Here is an 18,716-nt window from a genome sequence, read left to right on the forward strand (position 1 = left end):
CTGGGTAAACAAATGATAGAATACCACTCAGCATTAACACTCTTTCATCTTCAAGTGGAATGGTGCAGATGGGACGCGTAGCTGAGAAAAAAAAATGCGACCATTTTTTTGCCAACGTTTCTCGCTTGCCTCACCTTAGTTGGCCTGTTCTCATTTTCAAACACCCATTCACAAGATCGCTGTTTTTTTTCGGATTCAAAACAATAAATCCACGTTTCGTCTCCTGTGACAATGTCATAAACAGCATTAGAATGTCCGTGGTCGTACTTTATTAGCATCTGTGAGCACCATCCCACGCGAGCCCACTTCTGCTTCGCTGTCAGTTCATAAGGGATCCAACGACAAAAAAGTTTCAGAACTTTCAATTCTTAGTGTAAAATTTTCTGAATTTGGCTCATACCAATCCCCAATGAATTGTCTCATAGGTATTCCGCGGGTTTTCTTCAATTAGCCGCTTAACAGTAGCCACTTTTGTTATTTTCATAGACGGCAGCGGCAGTTGAAAGCCGCCCTTCACGAAATTCGTTATGTAATGAAACCCGACCTCTCTCAAATTCAGCAAACCATCGCCTCACGGTGCTTAAAGCAAGGTGCTTCTCTCCCAAAAGCATTTTGAAGTCTTGCGGGGAGAGACAACTTTTAAAATCATAAAAAATCGTCGCTCTAAAATCTTTTCGACTTAATTCCATTTTCGTTGCGTACGTAGAACTAAGATATTCGATAAAAAAACAATTGACAAATGTTTTCCCCTAATTGTTTTTTTTTATTACTAAGAAGGTTGCAACGTTTCAAGAAATATAACATTAGAAATTCAAATCCGATTAGCTATAAGTGCTAAAATTTTAGTGTGCTCCATGTATACGGGCCGTGCAGGTCTCTCTCGGGAAAACGTCGACCAGTGCCGCGAGAAACTTGTTTTCCATTGAGTCCTCTCTTGAGAAGGTAGCGGAATGGAGTCCATTGAACCTTGTCGAATTTAAAACCCCCAGAACACTAAAGTTTGCGCGTGTACCAATAAAAAAAATCTCCCTTAAAGCCTCGCGTAGTATCGGAGTATAGGTCTCGAAATCTCGAGCGATTGCCAATTCCGCGGTCAACTGGAGGGCAAAGCTAAATTGACTTCGAAGAGCTGGGCGTCAAATAGAGCACGGCAATACTTTAAGCAGACCCACATTCTAGCGCTCTACCAAGAGCAGGTCCGGCCACATATGGAGTATTGCTGTCATCTCTGGTCTGGCGCACCCCATCAGCTCGATCCAATTGACCGCGTGCTACGCAGAGCAGCTCAAATTGTGGGAGACTCAATGGTCTGTGGACGACTAAATCACTTGGCTTTGCGTAGAGACGTCGCTTCATTGTCTTCTACCGCATTTATCACGGGGAGTGATCCGCAAAGCTATTTCACCTGATTCCTGCCGCCAAATTCCACCTTCACACGACACGCCAAAAATTGGGATATCATCCCCCACCACCTTCCTCTACAGTGCTGTTTTCAAGGAAACGAACTTCTTTGTGCGGTGTTTCTGGGACGATACGACATGGCTACCTTCAGAAAAAGCGCGTACACCTTCCTTTAAGGCCGGCAACGCTCCTGTGATTCCTCTGGTGTTGCAAGAGATTGTGGGCGGCGGTAATCACTTAACAAAAGGTGACCCGTACGCTCGTTTGTCCTCCTAGTCCATAAAAAAAATCTTAATGATTTGTGGGCCCCACTGCCCGCGTTCCTTTTACTCGTTAGATACATTAAAGAGAACGCAGAACTTTGAATTCGAAACTCCATATCGCTCTCTATGACCATGGTTAGGAGACAGATTTTTATTGCAGTTATAATTTAAGACCAAAAATGCATATTTGTGTTTTGAGACGACTTTTACACGTTTTACTATGACTGACTGTCACCAGAATATCGCCCACTACACTACTACCACTTTTTCTGTTCCGTGGGTATTTTTTCTTTTTATTGAATAGATACGAGAACAAAAGAACATCTGCCTGATGCAATCCACCTGATTGTAAGTGGTCAGTGTGGTGTAGTTCTTAGTAAAAACTTTGATTATCAGATTTCAATGCTATAGGAATAAAAAATAAAACACGCCTTCAGTTCAATTGCATTTTATTGAGTCAAACGGTCAAAATTCTACAAGAGAAGATAGATTGTCACAGTAATTATCGTGGCAACTCTTAGAGAGAAAAAACAAGGCATATATATTATGTAACATTGATAATCATCATTACTCTTAAACACATCTTAATTAGAAAAAATTGGAGATTTACTAACACCCGCCAGCTTGTCGCGGGCTTGGTACTTTAAATTATTGATAATAATAATAATTATCGCTAAGGGACAGGGGGCAGGCAATCCAACAACACTCGTTGTGACACATCACAAGTCGCCTGCTCACCTTCGCTCTACTAATTAACTATCGCGACCCGAACATTGAAGACAAATCAATATGACAGCCTCACCACAGTTCAAAATTTAATTCGATATTTATCTATTTCAAATCTAGCCTTAAACAACGATTACTTCTTTAAATTGTCCACTATATTGTGCTTTAGGAATTCGGCATAATTATTAGTATAGCGAAAGTCCACAGGGAACTGCCGGCCCAACCCGTGACTACGGCGTTACGCAATGTACCAAACTGCATCCACCTCGAATGACCAATAATACAGTCTTCCTTTAGTAGTCGTTACGCTTTGTAGAATATGAATGAAATGACAGTTGTTTAAAGAATTGATTACTATTGATAGTAAGGACATAAAAGCGAGCAATTAATGGATATGATATTATTGATTTAAACGTAACGACCGCAAATTCATCTGAGGATTGAAGAAAGCAATTTTTTGTAAGTATTAAGCAAATCGTAAATGAGGGTAGATCACAATAGTTGGATACACGTGCGCAAAGTCAATAATATAAGTCGGGCGACTCGCATCACCTGTCCCGCGCGCCGCACTTACTTCGGACACCGATCCATGTGCAGGCCTTATTACATCGCCACGCTTTACCCTCACCGACTTGTCTTAAACCTGAGTTTTCAGTCAGTTTAGTATTGAGATTTTTTACATTACCGAGAGCCCGTGGTAACGAACCCGTTTGTACCGCAATCCACGCGTTCTACATCAACACAAACTTCAAATTAACAATCATTCATAAATAATTTTAACAACCGCGAGAATTACTTAATTCTTTGTAAAGTCTAACAATTTGTATGTTCATATTCATTATTTATTTACTGCTTGTAAACATTATTAAGCTTTAAAAAGTTACTACATTAAAATTAATTGTAAATATAGTTAAGTTTTATTGGCACCCAATTGTTTTTGAATTAGAAGTCGCCAATCAGAGTAATTTGTCTAGCAAGTAGTAGAAGTATAGCAGGCGGTCGCGACGGCCACATTGAAGCACACACTAATAAACCTCAATAGTCAGGTAATCGGTAGCGATCGGTCGTACCTTGCGGCGAGCGGAACTGTGAGTTGTGCCGGTCCTGTCTGGTACGGCGCGACCGGTCGACTACCGGTAACGCGGCTGCATCATCGGCAATCCCATGCCCCCCGGGAACATGGCACCCATCGGCATCATCCCGCCCGGCAACAGCATACCTGGACATAGTAACACACGTCACACGCCGCGCGAACTGTCGCTTATTGTTCACGCAGGGGTCACAAATCAGTGGCCGTGCCGTGTGCGATACCAAAAATAATACACTGATTTCTGATGATAAAGCGACGAGACGATAGTTACGGATACGCGCCGCCCATTACAAATGCTGCTAAGGTTGCGAAAAAACCTTCAATTCTGAGCAATACCATCGTATCGCTCGTCATCTTGCGACATGATATTAAGTTGTAAGAGTAATAAGTAATGCAAAGTGATTTTAAAAGTAACAGCCCCTTCAAACTAGTGATTGTACACAACTGCTTGGCGGTAGAAGAAAGCGCCGCTGTCTTACTAATCTAGACAGCCTGTGCAGGTGACCCCCCAATTGGACCTAATATTTACTGGAGAAATCCGCTAACATATTCACAGTATTTTTTCCTACTCTAATAAAACTACAACAATAAAAATTATGTTGTTCATTAATTTTTGACGTGCGTGAACAATAGGCCACAATAGATCAGAAATGTTTTGTATAAGCTTGCGTATAAGGAGATCCAGCGATGTTGATCTTGTTCTGTTGTTGCAAAAACTTAAGCTTATATTTAAATTCAATATTCAATCAAATAAGATATAATAATTAGACATCTCAAAAGGAGCATAATTTAATACAATTGTCAATATCCAAAGAAAAAGGTACTATGTTCTACGCTAAGTCTCCAAATACACACTAACAACAATTATTATAATTTAACCCCATCGCTTTCCCCAACAGCGGGCAAACCGAGTCAACAGGGGACCTTCTGGGTCCAACACACGGCCGAGCCGTTGTGACTGCTCAACAATCGCCTGTCGCCCGGACATAACGCCGGACCACCACCCGTCGTGTGTATATGTCTTAACAGTTACTAATTTGTAAAATAATACTGAATCGCTATGTGGTTACGGGTACAAAGTTGATATTCTCTCTAAACACGAATGTAACAGTGAATCTAGTGAGTACCTCAATGAAAGTGCAATAAATTTTGTCAATACATGTAGGTATGCCGCGGGATACCTAGGCCCGAATGTTGAATATCAATATATGTCTAATATTCGGTGATAAGCTGGATTTGATGATGAAAACCTCATGAAACTTAGATTCAAGGCAATATCGAGCTGAATGAAGGTAATTAATGCTGTAGTTGAAGTTATTGTTATAATGATATACGTGGGACAGATAGACCAATGGCACGTTACGCGTTGAAGTAAAGCGTATAGTGTAACTTGAGCAATCCACCGAATCGAGACATAGAAGGCACATCCAAACACAGAGCAAACGCATCCCGCAACATGTAAATGGTTGCAAAAAAACGCAATGCGTTCCGTTGTAACCACAGCGCAAGCCGGCCGTACCTGTTTGCGTCGCAGCACTCACAAATACGCACGCGGGTGAGGCGACTAGAAAAGTGCAGTATAAGCGAAGGAACACAGGTAGGATAAATAATTCACATGAAAAAATCACACTTTTCAAAATTAAAATAAAATAACGCGTCATCTGAACCGTCCATGCATGTACCGATCAACCGCAGCCGTCGAGTCGTCTATCCGTCGGTCATCATGCATATTATTGTAAAGCGAACAAACTACTCAACGTAACAGAACCCACCCGCTCACCGCCGACCCACATACTACGGAGGAAAATCGAGACAGTAAGAGAGCTACTACATAAAAGCAAATTCATTAATTGAATAAAATTACCGATAATTATCCGAAGCTTGGACAGTTGGCGCATCGAAATAAAGTTCTTGAGTGTTTATGGTAATGTCAGCTGTTCTGGTTAGTGGGTGTTAGCGATACGTTAGCCAGTTGGAAAAAAGGGAATGCGGTACTCATATCTACTCATATTTGGCGTTATAGTTTTACTGAATTTATAGAAGCTTCAGTCAAATCTTCAAGACCATCAAATTATAATTTGTTCGCAGGTGTGACTACACCTTTACACATGCAAATTGAAGTTAACATAACATATATACGTAATATTAGTTTATAATATACGTATTTAATAAATATTAAGCTACCATAATCTGCAAATATTGCAAAATTCAATAGTTGAATAGCATTAAAGTTATTAAAAATGGGAGATTCTTTGATCTAACGCCAAAATATAGAAAGTTATGAATAAATTAAAGCAGTGACAGGACCCGTGTGTTACTCGACATGTTAGATAATGTTGCGGCGACAAAGCGTTGTAACACGCACCATTGCAGCGCGCGGTGACGTCACTATCGATACTCGACTATCGACACATTTCGCCGAGTCGGTTCACCTCACTAAACACTCAAGGTCGTGGAAAATATAAAAACAATGCATATTTATTATTTAATTATAATATCAATTTCCACTCCGATATGAATTACATAAGTCGAACACCCACTAAATGGAAACTTAAACTAGAATAACTAACTAATAATAATTATTATGACAGTACAAGAATATTATTTATGTCAGCCTGAATACATATTGTGAAAGATCAAATCAAAATTATTTATGAGCCTAAATATATATTGACTGAAACGAATGGCATAAAAGGTTGATACCTTGCTAAAATTTAGGCATCATTTCTAAATTCTTAGAAGTGTAATATAATCAAAATTTAATTGTCTTATATGGAACATGTATTCACACACGTGTTTTATAGACATTCCTCTTTGTACAGAGATCACATTTATTTATAAACAAATAAAATGGTAGAGCAATCAAAATTTTACTCAAACTAATTAAAATTAATAACATTTATACAGCCTTCCATCTCTGTATGTTTTTACTTATATCTTAATATTTAAACCTTTTTTAGTGTTAAATGTAGTAAATAAAAAATTCTTTCAACAAAAGTTAACTAATACACTCAATCACTATACAATTCATTGATTCCTTGTTGGTCTGTAAGTTTTCATGGAATATTGTAATTGTTTGACTATGTAGTTGATTTATAGGTCCTATCCTATTATAATTAAATAAAATTATGTGAATAGTTAGTTCTATTAGAGAATTAGCTACCATAAGAGTCAGTTACTTTGACTTTGGGGATTACTAGGTTTATTTTTAACCCAGTGAATGATTTATTTACTGTTCCATGAGCAATGCAAGCCTGGCAAAAGATTGTAATTTATTTACTACACAGGGTAGTACATAGATTAAAATTTTCATTTTTCAGATTGCCCCCCGGGCAATAGTAATCTTCTCTTACGGTACTTACTCTAAACATTTGGTAGTCGAAGTCTTATTTAGATTTATATCTAAATAAAACTTCGATACCGATAATGATACTTATGTTCATACTGTAAATATTTGCAGTATGAAGTTATTTTATTATATGACTTGACTGCAAACATAATAATGGCTGTTTAAAAACTAAAAAAAAATATCAGTTTGTGCTTTTCACTTTGACCTGTGTTATATCTTGTTATGACATAATTGGCAGTTTTATACAATATACTGACAGGTAATGGATCTAGACTTTTTTTTATTTATTTAATTAGAAGTAGTAATTGATTTTTTTTTACTATTTGTGACCTCTGCTGAAATATTTAAGTAAATACAGCTTACACAATAATTAGTCAGTAATTGCCATGAAATTGTCTACATATCATCAACTTATTTTTCAATCAAATACTCTTATCCTCATCTAAGAATGATCACAATTTTATTAACATCATTTGAACACAAAGATGTAACTGTATTAAAAAGTTCCCAACTGTGACTTTTAATGTTGAACTTGCTAAAGGATTTCCCTACATCATTGAGGTATTGTCAACTCATTGATCAGTCAGTAGTTAGAGTATGTGAAATACTGACCGGGCTGGAGTGGACGGACGATATTGAACTGAGGCATCACAGGCAGAACAGGCATGGGAAGTGAGACAGGCACAGGCACTCGGACCTGGCTGAGCATCATGCCACCCATTGCACCCATCATGGGCCTGCTTCGTAGAGCCTGCTGTTGTCTGGCTGCAGCCACTGCAGCATTCATGTGGGCTGCTACCTGAAACGACATCTTAACTAAATTATTATAGCGCCACCATCTCAATGTACTAAGTTGTATTGAAGACTTTATGACTTTCTGTGTAGGATTTATAAACTTCTTAGTCAAACAGTTTTTTTCTAAGTAAACTTTTCTCTTATATAATACATTTCAGCAAAATTATATGTAATATATAACATACTAGCTGACCCGACAGACATTGCTCTGTTCATAATAAAAAAAAAACTCTTGCGGATGGAATTTTGGAAAATCCGTTCTTAGCTGACCTCTACAAAAAAGAATACCAAATTTCAAGTCTTTAGCTCTAATGGTTCCAGAGATATCATGATGAGTGACTATATATGTGGAAATCTCTTATATATATATATATAGATTATGTGGAATAAATATTTGGGACACTAATTAAAATTATTTGTTCAATTCAACAATAAAAAGCTATTACTACATTAGATAAGTAATTGTTAATGTGCTTGCCCATCCTCACACAATTGCATTTAGCATACTGTTCAGGAGGTGGTTAAAAATTAAGCTTTTTTATATCTAAAAGTTAATTTAAAATTTATACCATTAGAAATTACAAAAAATAAAAAATGCACCTGTAAGTGAATAATGATATGAATTGGTTCAGACACCCATTTTAAAATTATTATTAAGAACTTCTCAATAACTAAACTATAATGTTTCCAGTATAAAAAATAATAGTGTGATAATTTCTAATGCACAAAATTATCTTAATAAAAAAATAAATTAATACCTCGGCCTGACTTGTGCTCTGTTGTATCATAGCTGGGCTAGGTATTGGAGTGCTTGGTGCTTCAGGCTTGGGCTTTGGTCGATATCTGCTGCTCCGAGCTCTTATTTCCTCAAGTGAAACATCTTCAGGAGGATGCACAATCTTGGAGCCTGCCCCCGTGGCAGTCACCAATGGACACGAGTTGGCTGGAGGAGGCCTCACATCCCCATTCTCTTTAAGGTCTGTTGATGTTGATGTTGTAGGTGGTGCACTAATGGTTGCGTTGCTGGGAATATCATTAAATTATGCAATAGTATGTATTGAAATAAATAAAATATATAACTACTATGAGAGCAAGCATAATTTTTTTTAAATGACAATAAGGGACGAGATGAGCAGGACATTCAGCTGATGTTAATTAATACACCCCCAGTGCCACTCAAGATTCTTGAAAAACCTAAAAATTCTGAGCGGCGCTACAATTGCGATCGTCACTTTGAGACATAAGCTGTTAGGTCTTATTTGCCCAGTAATTTTACAATGATTTCTCAGGAAGGTTACCAATAAATTATGATAAATACCCAAAATAAGGCCAATTTGCACAATTGATGTTAAAAAGTGTAGTGTTTACAAACAACAACAAATGCTACAACATATTTTCATCTCATTTATGTTGCATTTATTCCTTAACTACTTGGTTCTTGGTTTCTTCTTCTCATTTAAAGCAAGGAGCTTTATAAAATTGTATAGTATATTAATAATAAGTTAGTCACTGCACCAAAATATGATATGTAGATGTAATAATACATGGCACATTTTTAATTTCAATCTTACTGTATTTACAAGACAAGGCACAACTGAATCAACAACTGGTAACTGTCATAAAACTTTAATTAATAGCCATACATGAAGTATATTGCTAATTTTGTGTTTGCTATAAATAGCCATTTTAGCTTAAGATAATAACCCCCCTTATTCATAATGGTCCACTAACTTTAAACAGCCGCTTATGAGTGTTTTATCTCATTCTGACTTAGGTCAATAGAAGAAGACTAAATCAATTAGCAATGCTTTAAGTCAGCAGACTATTATGAATAAGGGGGTAAAGCTCTACATAGTTAAATAGGTCAGAATTGCAGGACTTAAATTTTTTGAGTGGTGGTACACTAAGAAATTTACAGTTTGTTTTATTATTTATATGTATTGCAGGATACTGAAGCTGTAAAGCATAAATAGCCTGTGTTATGGGTTACAAGACAATGATATATTTCATACAATATACTTACTTAAACATACATAAATTCATATAAACATACATGACTGGGAAACAAACATCCATATTCATCATATAAATGCTTGCACCTACCGGGATTCAAACCCTGACCGCTAGCTTAGTAGGTAGGATTGCTAACCACTCGGCTATACAGGTCGGCTAGTTATAAAAGGGTTGTTGACCAGTTACCTCTTCACATGCATAACACATGACTCAGACAAAGCTCTCCCCATGATATCTTAGAGAAGGGGACAATCCACCCACAACAATGGCACAATCAAAGACTAACAGTCACAGACAATACATAATGTAAGTCTTCTCATTTAGTATAACTATTTGTTATTACTTCACTGATTTGTTTTAAAAGTTTAAAATAAAAACTATGGTAGTTTAAAAGTCCTTGGTAACTTGGCCCTTGTCTTAATTTATTTTAAAGTCTTCACTATCACTGTGACTTCAGCAAACTATCAGTTGAACAATGTCTTATACTATCACATATTGGTGGAAGCAATATTTACCTGTAAGCAGGGAAAGTGGGTTTGCTTGGAGTCGATATGGCAACACTGGCTGCAGGGAACAGTGGCCTCATACCAGGCATCATCATTCTGAAGTATAAATATTTTATAAGTATTTTTTTATATAACAAGCATTATATTTAGTCTTATACTTATGGAGTGCTAATAATATCATAACATTATAATACTTTAGCACATATTGAACACATTAATCTTATGACACTGTAATTCTAGTAACTGCACATTCCCAATTCATTAAAACAAATGTGGTCAACAGACACAGGGTCACAATACTCATTGGCCATAACATATCATGAAGAAAAAAAGAGAGTACACCTTCCTTAAAGGCCGGCAACACTCTTGTGATTCCTCTGGTGTTGCAAGAGAATGTGGGCAGCAGTGATCACTTAACACCAGGTGACCCATACACTTGTTTGTCCTCCTATTCCATAAAAAAAAAACAATAGCTGGCAACTGTGAATTTATAACATCTATTTTCTTAATGCCAGATACCTCAGAAGCCACTATCTGTGTGTGTGAAAGCATTCAACCATTAGTGTGGATATATTGTTTATAAGGTTTCTTTTTAACTAATTAGTTGTCAGATCTTAGGCATAAGATTAAAAGGTTGATATATGTATATGAATAGAATAGATTAGAATACATTAATCATTTTAATTTTAAGTCAGTACGGTGTTCTTCATGTGGTGCTGAAAGAGTGACAATAATGAGCCTAGACAGCGGATAACTAACCTAGTCAACGTGTTGAACATCTAACGCAGAAAAAAATCACATCATTCATACAGTAGGCCTGCCTGGAAGTAAACAACATATATCTTGTAATGAGCTGAAGCAATCAGTGTTACTTTATTTACCTTGGTGCCTGCATGAAGTGTTGCATCATAGGATTCATTCCCATATGTCCAGGATACATCCCTGGAGGTACTGGTCCCATGGGAGTAGGAAGTATCCCTGGTGTCACTGTTGATGGCCCAGGACCCAGCTGCATATGAATAATATCACAAATATGATAAGTTGTAGGATATAACTGAATTAGTGATTGTAGAATTGTTGGACAGGGTATGCTTGGAAAATTAATCATATCACATCATCTAAAATTATAATGTAACTAGCTGATCCAGCAAACATTGTATTGCCAATATTAAAATCGGGATACAAAAGTAACTGTTGATTGTAGTTGGGTGAAAATTTGAAGTTGTATGTAAAATAAGATTGAAAACCACCTATTGAGAACAAAAAACTACCTCATTCGAAAATTTATATGTTCAGACCTAAGAATGTCTCTAACAAGAGAACATATTTATGAATCCTACCTTCAAGGATAATGAAAACTCACAACTTGGTAGGTGTTTCAAGTTGGGCACGAAATCTTATAAAGTGAAGATGGCTCACCAGTGCTGTTGATGCTTTCTTCTTTGCTGCAGGTTCATCATCATCACTGTCAGACAACTTTCCACCACCTAAGAAATAAAAAAAATAATAGACATTTCTATTTAATTTTATTAACTAACCCAACAACTAAACTAAACATTGAAATCACAACTAAAGCTACCATGTCGCAAGCATAATAAAGAAGGTACATACATGTCCCATGAGGAATTTTTCAGCAATTAAAGTATTTTTATACCTGTCTTTTGCCTTTCATGCTCCTTAATATCTTCAGGGGGAATACCTTCCATGCCATAGATTTCTATTTCAATATTAGACCTATTTGGAAGTGAATTTGGTACTTTATCAATTGCTTCCTTGTGTACCTGAAAATTATTAAACAAATACATCACTGATGTCTGATATATACAAGCGCTATATATAGTTAATTCATTGCCTACGATGTGCCAAATTGTCTTAACCTATTTTAATATGATATGAAAAATAGACAACTGAAAAACTTGATACGTAGGTGGGCGACGTAGTTGCCAAGAAATTGTTTCAGCCTGACGTACCTGCATACAGTGAATGGAGAGCCCTGGTCCTGTGTACAGCTTCTTGTGACAAATGTGGCATTTAAAATGTTTCGCTTTTTGGTGTTGAATAAGAATTTTTTCATCATCAAACTCCCGGTTACAATACCTAATAGAATTTTAGCTAAGGAAAAATGTTTTGAAAAACAGTAAAAAAATCAATATAATTAAATATTAATGAATATGATTCGCGTTTAGCAATAATGAAAATTATAAAAAGGATACCAGCACCAAGGTTTCGACGCCTTCTTCTTCTTCCTACCCATTATTCAACAAAATAAATCTACCTAAACAAGACTTAATTAAATATACACTATAATGTATTACAAAAGCATAAAATCTAGAAGTATTAAAACTTATAATTACAAATAAACTTAATTTCAATCTAAACCAACGCTGAGCAGAATGTTGCTAAAAATCAATATGGCTGACGAGCAGGATAAACGAATAATTGTGAAATTGACGAGTGACGCAGACGAATTAGGTACGAATTTACGACACTTACATGGGCCTACGAGGGTGACATTTCTCAATGACAACTGACAACTGCCGACCATAGACTTAGGATGCACAATTTTATTGAACTAAGAGATACATAACAGACTAATAAGAAGTATTTGAATTCAAACAGATAATTATCGACTTAACGTGATAAAATTAGAAAAAACAACACTACTCCAGACGAACATAAAGTATCCTTAATAGTAAGCAGCATTCAGCAGTAGTTAGGCTACGAAATATGTTCAAAATGGTAAATTGTAAAGCTTTTATTTCGCTTTATAGATATTGATTCTCAAATTTTAAAATAAAATCACTAAGATAAACATTTCAAATATAAAATGCATTAATATTGGGATTGCATTCTAGCATTGTCAAAAGTTGCGTAAATTCGGATGTGGCACTTATTTTAAATTGGTACTGGTTTTAGACCCTGAACGTCAGATTTAAACCATGATATATACAAGCGCTATAAATAGTTAATTCATTATCATTCAATTAATTATATTAAAAAAAAGTATTTAAAAAGTATAAAGTGTTATATATTATACGATGGTACGGAGCCCTTCACAAGTTCCTATGTGAGTCAGCCTCTAACTTGGCCGTTTTTCGATTACTAGGCATAACTTTATTTATTTATAAAACTTATAACACAATGTAGTAGCGAACACAATACACATTCACATACACACTTGCTCACACAAACGCACACATGCACACACACCCACACCTTATGAGTGTTAAGTAGGTACCTACTTAGTAATTATAGATATGGAAGAGCGGGATTTTCTGACACAGGTTTTCTCACCTTAAAGAAGGTCCCAACCAATTATATCATGTAACATAACTTTACATTCTGTGGCTTAACTTGTAGGTACACATTCTTATTGATAATTTACTATGTTTGCATTATGTGCCGGGTTTTAGCACTCGCCATATTAGTTTGTTTCATGTCACAACCCGTAAAGATATAACCTCCAAAAACTGGTTGCATACTACTCACATCCTGACCCAAATATATTATTATCGTTCTAGAACAGGATCCCAGAAATTACCTGCACAAAATACCTACACTTTTTATGAAATTTTAAACAATTATGTGTTACAACATAAACGGCTTATTAAGCAATACTACATGTTTTGAATAAGGCAATCGGCACTAAGCTATTTTAATGAAATAGTCAATTTGTAAAGGAAACATTTTTGTATGGTAAGTAAGGTATGTAAGGTTTCGAAAATTTCATCGGGCACCCTTCTTGCTTCTTTACTTATTATTTTTCTTTTTTGCATTTCTTACTCCCTGGCCCCGCCAGTGGTAAGCCGATAAAAGGCATAAAAGGCATTTATTTTCTCAAAATTGATTCCTTAAGAATTCTTTTTGATGTCATTTTTAATATACTAGATACTACTACTGCTTCGGAAACAAATGGCACTCTGAGAGAGAAGAAGCGGTGCAAGAAACTCTCCCAGCATTCTTTTTTTGCGCTCTTTTTAATAATAATATACAATATTATACTTTCATCGCTATTGCTATATAATAATCATAATTTAGTCCCAGGCTGTTCGATCAATTAGATATTCAGCTGTGGAGTAATAGGATTTACGACAGAGGCATTTCTTTATAAAACATTTAAATTTATTTTTAGATAATGCCTGAACAGAGGCACAGACTTTATTATAAAAGTGTATTTTTTTTATGGAATAGGAGGACAAACGAGCGTACGGGTCACCTGTTGTTAAGTGATCACCGCCGCCCACAATCTCTTGCAACACCAGAGGAATCAAAGGAGCATTGTCGGCCTTAAGGAAGGTGTACGCGGTTTTTTTGAAGGTACCCATGTCGTATCGTCCCAGAAACACCGCACAAGGAAGTTCATTCCACAGCTTTGTAGTACGTGGAAGAGAGCTCCTTTAAAACCGCACTGTGGAAGACCGCCACACATCCAAATGGTGGGGATGATATCCTAACTTGTGGCGTGTCGTGCGAAGGAGGAATTAGGTTAAACGGCTCTTCGGAACACTCCCAGTGATAAATGCGGTAGAAGACACATAATGTAGCGACATCTCTACGCAACGCCAAGTGATCCAGCCGTTCACAGAGAGCTTGTAGAGCGCTAGAATGTGGGCCGGCTTGAAGTATTGCCGTGCTCTATTAATGACGCCCAGTTTCTTCGAAGCCAATTTGGCTTTGCCCTCCAGATGGCCACAAAATTGGTAATCGCTCGAGATTTCGAGACCCATTATTCCGATACTACGCGAGGCTTTAAGGGAAGTGCTGACGAATAGCGGTGATACGACAAATGGTTTATTTTTAGTGGTAAACGCGCAAACTTGAGTCTTCGGGGGGTTACATTGGACAAGTTTCAATTTACCCCATTCCGTGACCTTCTCAAGAGAGGACTCGATAGAAGACACAAATTTCTCTCGGCACTGCTCGACGATTTCCCTAGAGAGACCTGCATGGCCCGTGTATACGGCATCACCAGTGCTGTCGTCTGCATAGCAATGTATGTTGGAGGTGTCCAACATATCATAGATATGCAGAAGAAATAGCGTGGGAGATAGCACACAGCCTTGGGGCACTCTAGCATTCACGGGCTTTGGGCTCGAGCAATATCCGTCGACAACGACCTGTTTGCTGCGCCCAGTGAGGAAGCTGGAGGTCCACTTGCACAAGCTCTCGGGAAGCCCAAATGATGGAAGTTTTGAGAGGAGCGCCTTGTGCCATACACGATCAAAGGCCTTCGCTATATCCAGGCTAACTGCCAGTCCTTCCCCCTTGCTTTCAATAGCCGCTGCCCATCTATGTGTTAGGTATACCAGAAGATCACCTACCGACTGACCATGGCGAAAGCCGTACTGTCGGTCGTTGATCAACTGGTGACCCTCTAGATATACCAAGAGCTGGCGGCTGATTATGCTCTCCATGATTTCGTCGGATCCGAACTGTCTCCTTTTTTTTGGACTTCCATGAGTCAGGGACTACGCCTTTTGAATAAGAGTGCCGAAATAAACGCGTTAGCACCGGCGTCAACTCAGGGGCACACGTTCTAAGCATGATTGGAGAAATGCTACCCGGCCCGCTCGACTTCCTGACGTCCAACGAAAACAGAGCTCGCCTAACAGTTTTCTGTGTGAACTGTACTTCAGGCATAGAGCTCTGACACAGCGTGATGGTCGGCAGTGTTTTTCCGTTGTCGTCCAGAGTCGAGTTGGAGGCGAAAAGAGCGCACAGGAGATCGGCTTTCTCTTTTGCCGTATGGGCCAGGGTGTCATTCCTAATGTGCAACGGCGGCATGGACGGCTGGTTGAAGTTACCAAGAGCAGCTTTCGACAACGATCAGAACTTCCGTGTTCCGGTCGGGTAACTGGAAAGCTGCTCGCTGATTTTGACGACGTGCTTTGACTTCGCACGGGCGATTTGCCGCTTAAAAAATCTGGAGGCACGGTTATATTTCCTCTTAAGAACTTTGCAGTTCGGATCCTTTTTGTCAAGCGCCGCAACCCAAGTTCGGTACGCCTGTTTTTTGCAGTCAGATGCTGCTTTAACTGACGCATCGAACCAGGGCTGTGATCTGCCACCCATCGGTACTACCGAGTTTGGAATAAGAATATCCATGCCCTGCAGTATCACATCGGCTACAGCAACGGCGCAGGCACTAGGATCATCCGAAGGGAAACAACCCTTGCCCCAAGGGTAGGATGCAAAAAACGAACGCATCCTATCAAAATCTGCTGACTTGTAGTGCCAAATGCGGCGGGTCGCTGGTGGTCTGCGACGTTGGCGTCGGATGGGCACTACACTCCTGACCAGGCAATAGTCGGACGTTCCGAGAGGGGCGTCGACAGAGACCTGGTAACTATTGGGATGTGTAGTCAGCAGAAGATCTAATAAGGATGGCATTGGGCTATCCACATCCGGGAGCCGCGTTGGCGACTCAACCAATTGGGACAGACCATACGCCAATGCAAAATTATGCACAGCCATTTGGCATTGTGCCCGTTGAAATCACCCAAGACTACGATTTCAGCGGAGGGAATCTGTGCAAGCACGTCGTCAATTGCCCCTTGAACGCAGCCTATGAGGTGATCCGTTTCTGCGTTACCACTATGGGACCTGTAAACACTCGCATAGATGCGGACGCGGTCCTCTAAATCTACGCAGAGCCAGAGAGTAGACAAGTCCCTACCCTCAAAATTCTCCGGCCTCCGGTCCTCGACACTAACCTATGTGAAACATAGAGGCACTAGGCCGCTACTTCACGCCGATATTCTGTGCGAGTGTGGTAATTAACCCGGACGAGACTGGCTCGATTGTGCTGACGTCATAAGATGGCAGCGTGACTCTCCCACTTCTAAAAAGCCCTTAGTCGCCTCTTACGACACCCATGGGCCTGGGACTCCCCTATTCTTTTTACGCCCCGGGGAAAGTACAGGGTAATATTATGTATCTTATGAAGCCTACAAAAATTAGTTACAAGCAATCCCGTATTTCTAGTGTTATAATAATGAAAATCAATATTACGAGCAAAAAGGTGACGATTTTTGTGAACGTTTATTAAGTTTTCCTAAATGTACTGACAATGAACAGTCATAATATTTATTTCTTTAAATTTTTCTTTGAGAGACTGTCTATAACCAAGCTGATATATAGCACGAACAGCTCTCTTTTGCAGAGCAAACACTATGTCAATGTCAGCATGATTCTGTGAAAATAACTGAAGTACACCAATCTAGCCGTCACAACAATAGTGTACTCTCTAATCTTTCTAACAGCATATGCCGCAGAAATGAGTCTATCTGCTAGTTGGGAAATATGTGGACCCTACTGAAGCTTTTTATCTAACGTTATACCCAATAAGACCGTAGTGTCCACAAGTTCCAATTTCTGGTCATTTATAAGTACGTTGGTTTGTACCTCCGCTGTATTTGGTGTAATGAACCGTAAACGCTTGATTTTTTTACTGTTTAAGTGCAGATTATTCGTCTCAAACCAACGCACTATCTTTGATATTTACCTCGTCAGCAATATGTGCACTTCGTTTCACTTTAAAAATAAAAGAAGTATCATCAGCAAACAATACAATCTCATGGCTATCATCTACCACAAACGGTAGATCGTAAATATATATAAGAAACAAGAAAGGACCGAGAATAGAACCCTGCGGAACACCTATTCCCACAGGTTTACCCGAAGACCGTTTACCATTTACATCGACTATCTGAATGAACTCTTTCGCTATGATTTAAACAGATTAAGGCTCTATTTTTTACTCCATAATGCTTTAGTTTTAGGAGTAAAGTTTCATGGTGGACGCAGTCAATTGCTTTGGACAAATCACAAAAAATGCCCAATGCATCCTGTGACTCTTCCCAGGCGTCAAAGATGTGCTCAATGAGTCTAGTACCCGCATTAATTGTTGATAAGCCCTTAGTGAAACCAAATTGATTTTTGTTCAATATTTTACATAATGCATTTGTAGCTTCTGAAGTAAAAGTTTTTCAAAAATATTAAAACTTAAAACAGGCAGCACTAAAATAGGCCTGAAATTAGCAGGGTCAAAAGAACTGCCCGATTTAAACAAAGGTACAATTTCTATTTCCGAATTTATGACGCGATTCTTAATATTTAAACACATAGAGGTGGTACGGCACTTCGATCTCCCAGTTTCATTGTTAACATTCTTAGTTGCTTTTACTTTATTATTACTGTTTTTAATTTTATCTACAATGAAACGTGTCTTCACTTCATGATAAACTACTTTAAAGAGATTTTTACATATATTTTAAATTCTTCGCTACTATTGTAATGTTTCTCATAATAAAGGTCGTATAAGCGTTTACGACTTTTGTGGATACCTATTGTTGCCCAATCATTAAAACAATGTTTGTGGTTTACTGTTACCGTCAAATTCCTCACAGAAGGAATTGAAGACTAGGTTATAGTGAAAATTCGCAGTTTCACCACAGTGTAGAAATGGTATGGTATTTGCCAAATTATTTCTAAGCCTCTCAAGACGGCTACCAGTAACTGGTATAATCGTCACCTTTTTTGGTCCGAGATTGTCCAATCTTGTATTTATTTTT

The 18,716-nt window shown here is 38.1% G+C and overlaps 1 protein-coding gene across 3 annotated transcripts; it reads right to left on the reverse strand.

Moving 5' to 3' along the window:
- Nucleotides 1-2,096: 2,096 nt before the first annotated feature.
- On the reverse strand, nucleotides 2,097-12,578 carry LOC126972826 (BUB3-interacting and GLEBS motif-containing protein ZNF207). Of its 3 annotated transcripts, XR_007731198.1 has the most exons (10): nucleotides 12,357-12,575; nucleotides 12,114-12,240; nucleotides 11,798-11,924; nucleotides 11,563-11,630; nucleotides 11,025-11,152; nucleotides 10,153-10,239; nucleotides 8,383-8,647; nucleotides 7,442-7,640; nucleotides 3,461-3,609; nucleotides 2,097-3,121 (listed from the first exon to the last, which is right to left on the reverse strand). XR_007731198.1 is itself a non-coding variant. In XM_050819911.1 (9 exons), exons 1-9 carry the CDS (start codon nucleotides 12,395-12,397, stop codon nucleotides 3,521-3,523), a joined length of 1,119 nt encoding a protein of 372 aa, XP_050675868.1. In that variant the 5' UTR covers nucleotides 12,398-12,578; the 3' UTR covers nucleotides 2,097-3,520. The 3 variants fall into 3 exon arrangements, 2 of the variants coding, with proteins under 2 accessions (XP_050675868.1, XP_050675867.1); XM_050819911.1 differs by having other exon boundaries at nucleotides 2,097-3,609; nucleotides 7,442-7,628; nucleotides 12,357-12,578; XM_050819910.1 differs by having other exon boundaries at nucleotides 2,097-3,609.
- Nucleotides 12,579-18,716: the final 6,138 nt, after the last annotated feature.

This window comes from Leptidea sinapis, chromosome 27 (genome assembly GCF_905404315.1).
Source record: "Leptidea sinapis chromosome 27, ilLepSina1.1, whole genome shotgun sequence".
Classification (NCBI taxonomy): domain Eukaryota; kingdom Metazoa; phylum Arthropoda; class Insecta; order Lepidoptera; family Pieridae; genus Leptidea; species Leptidea sinapis.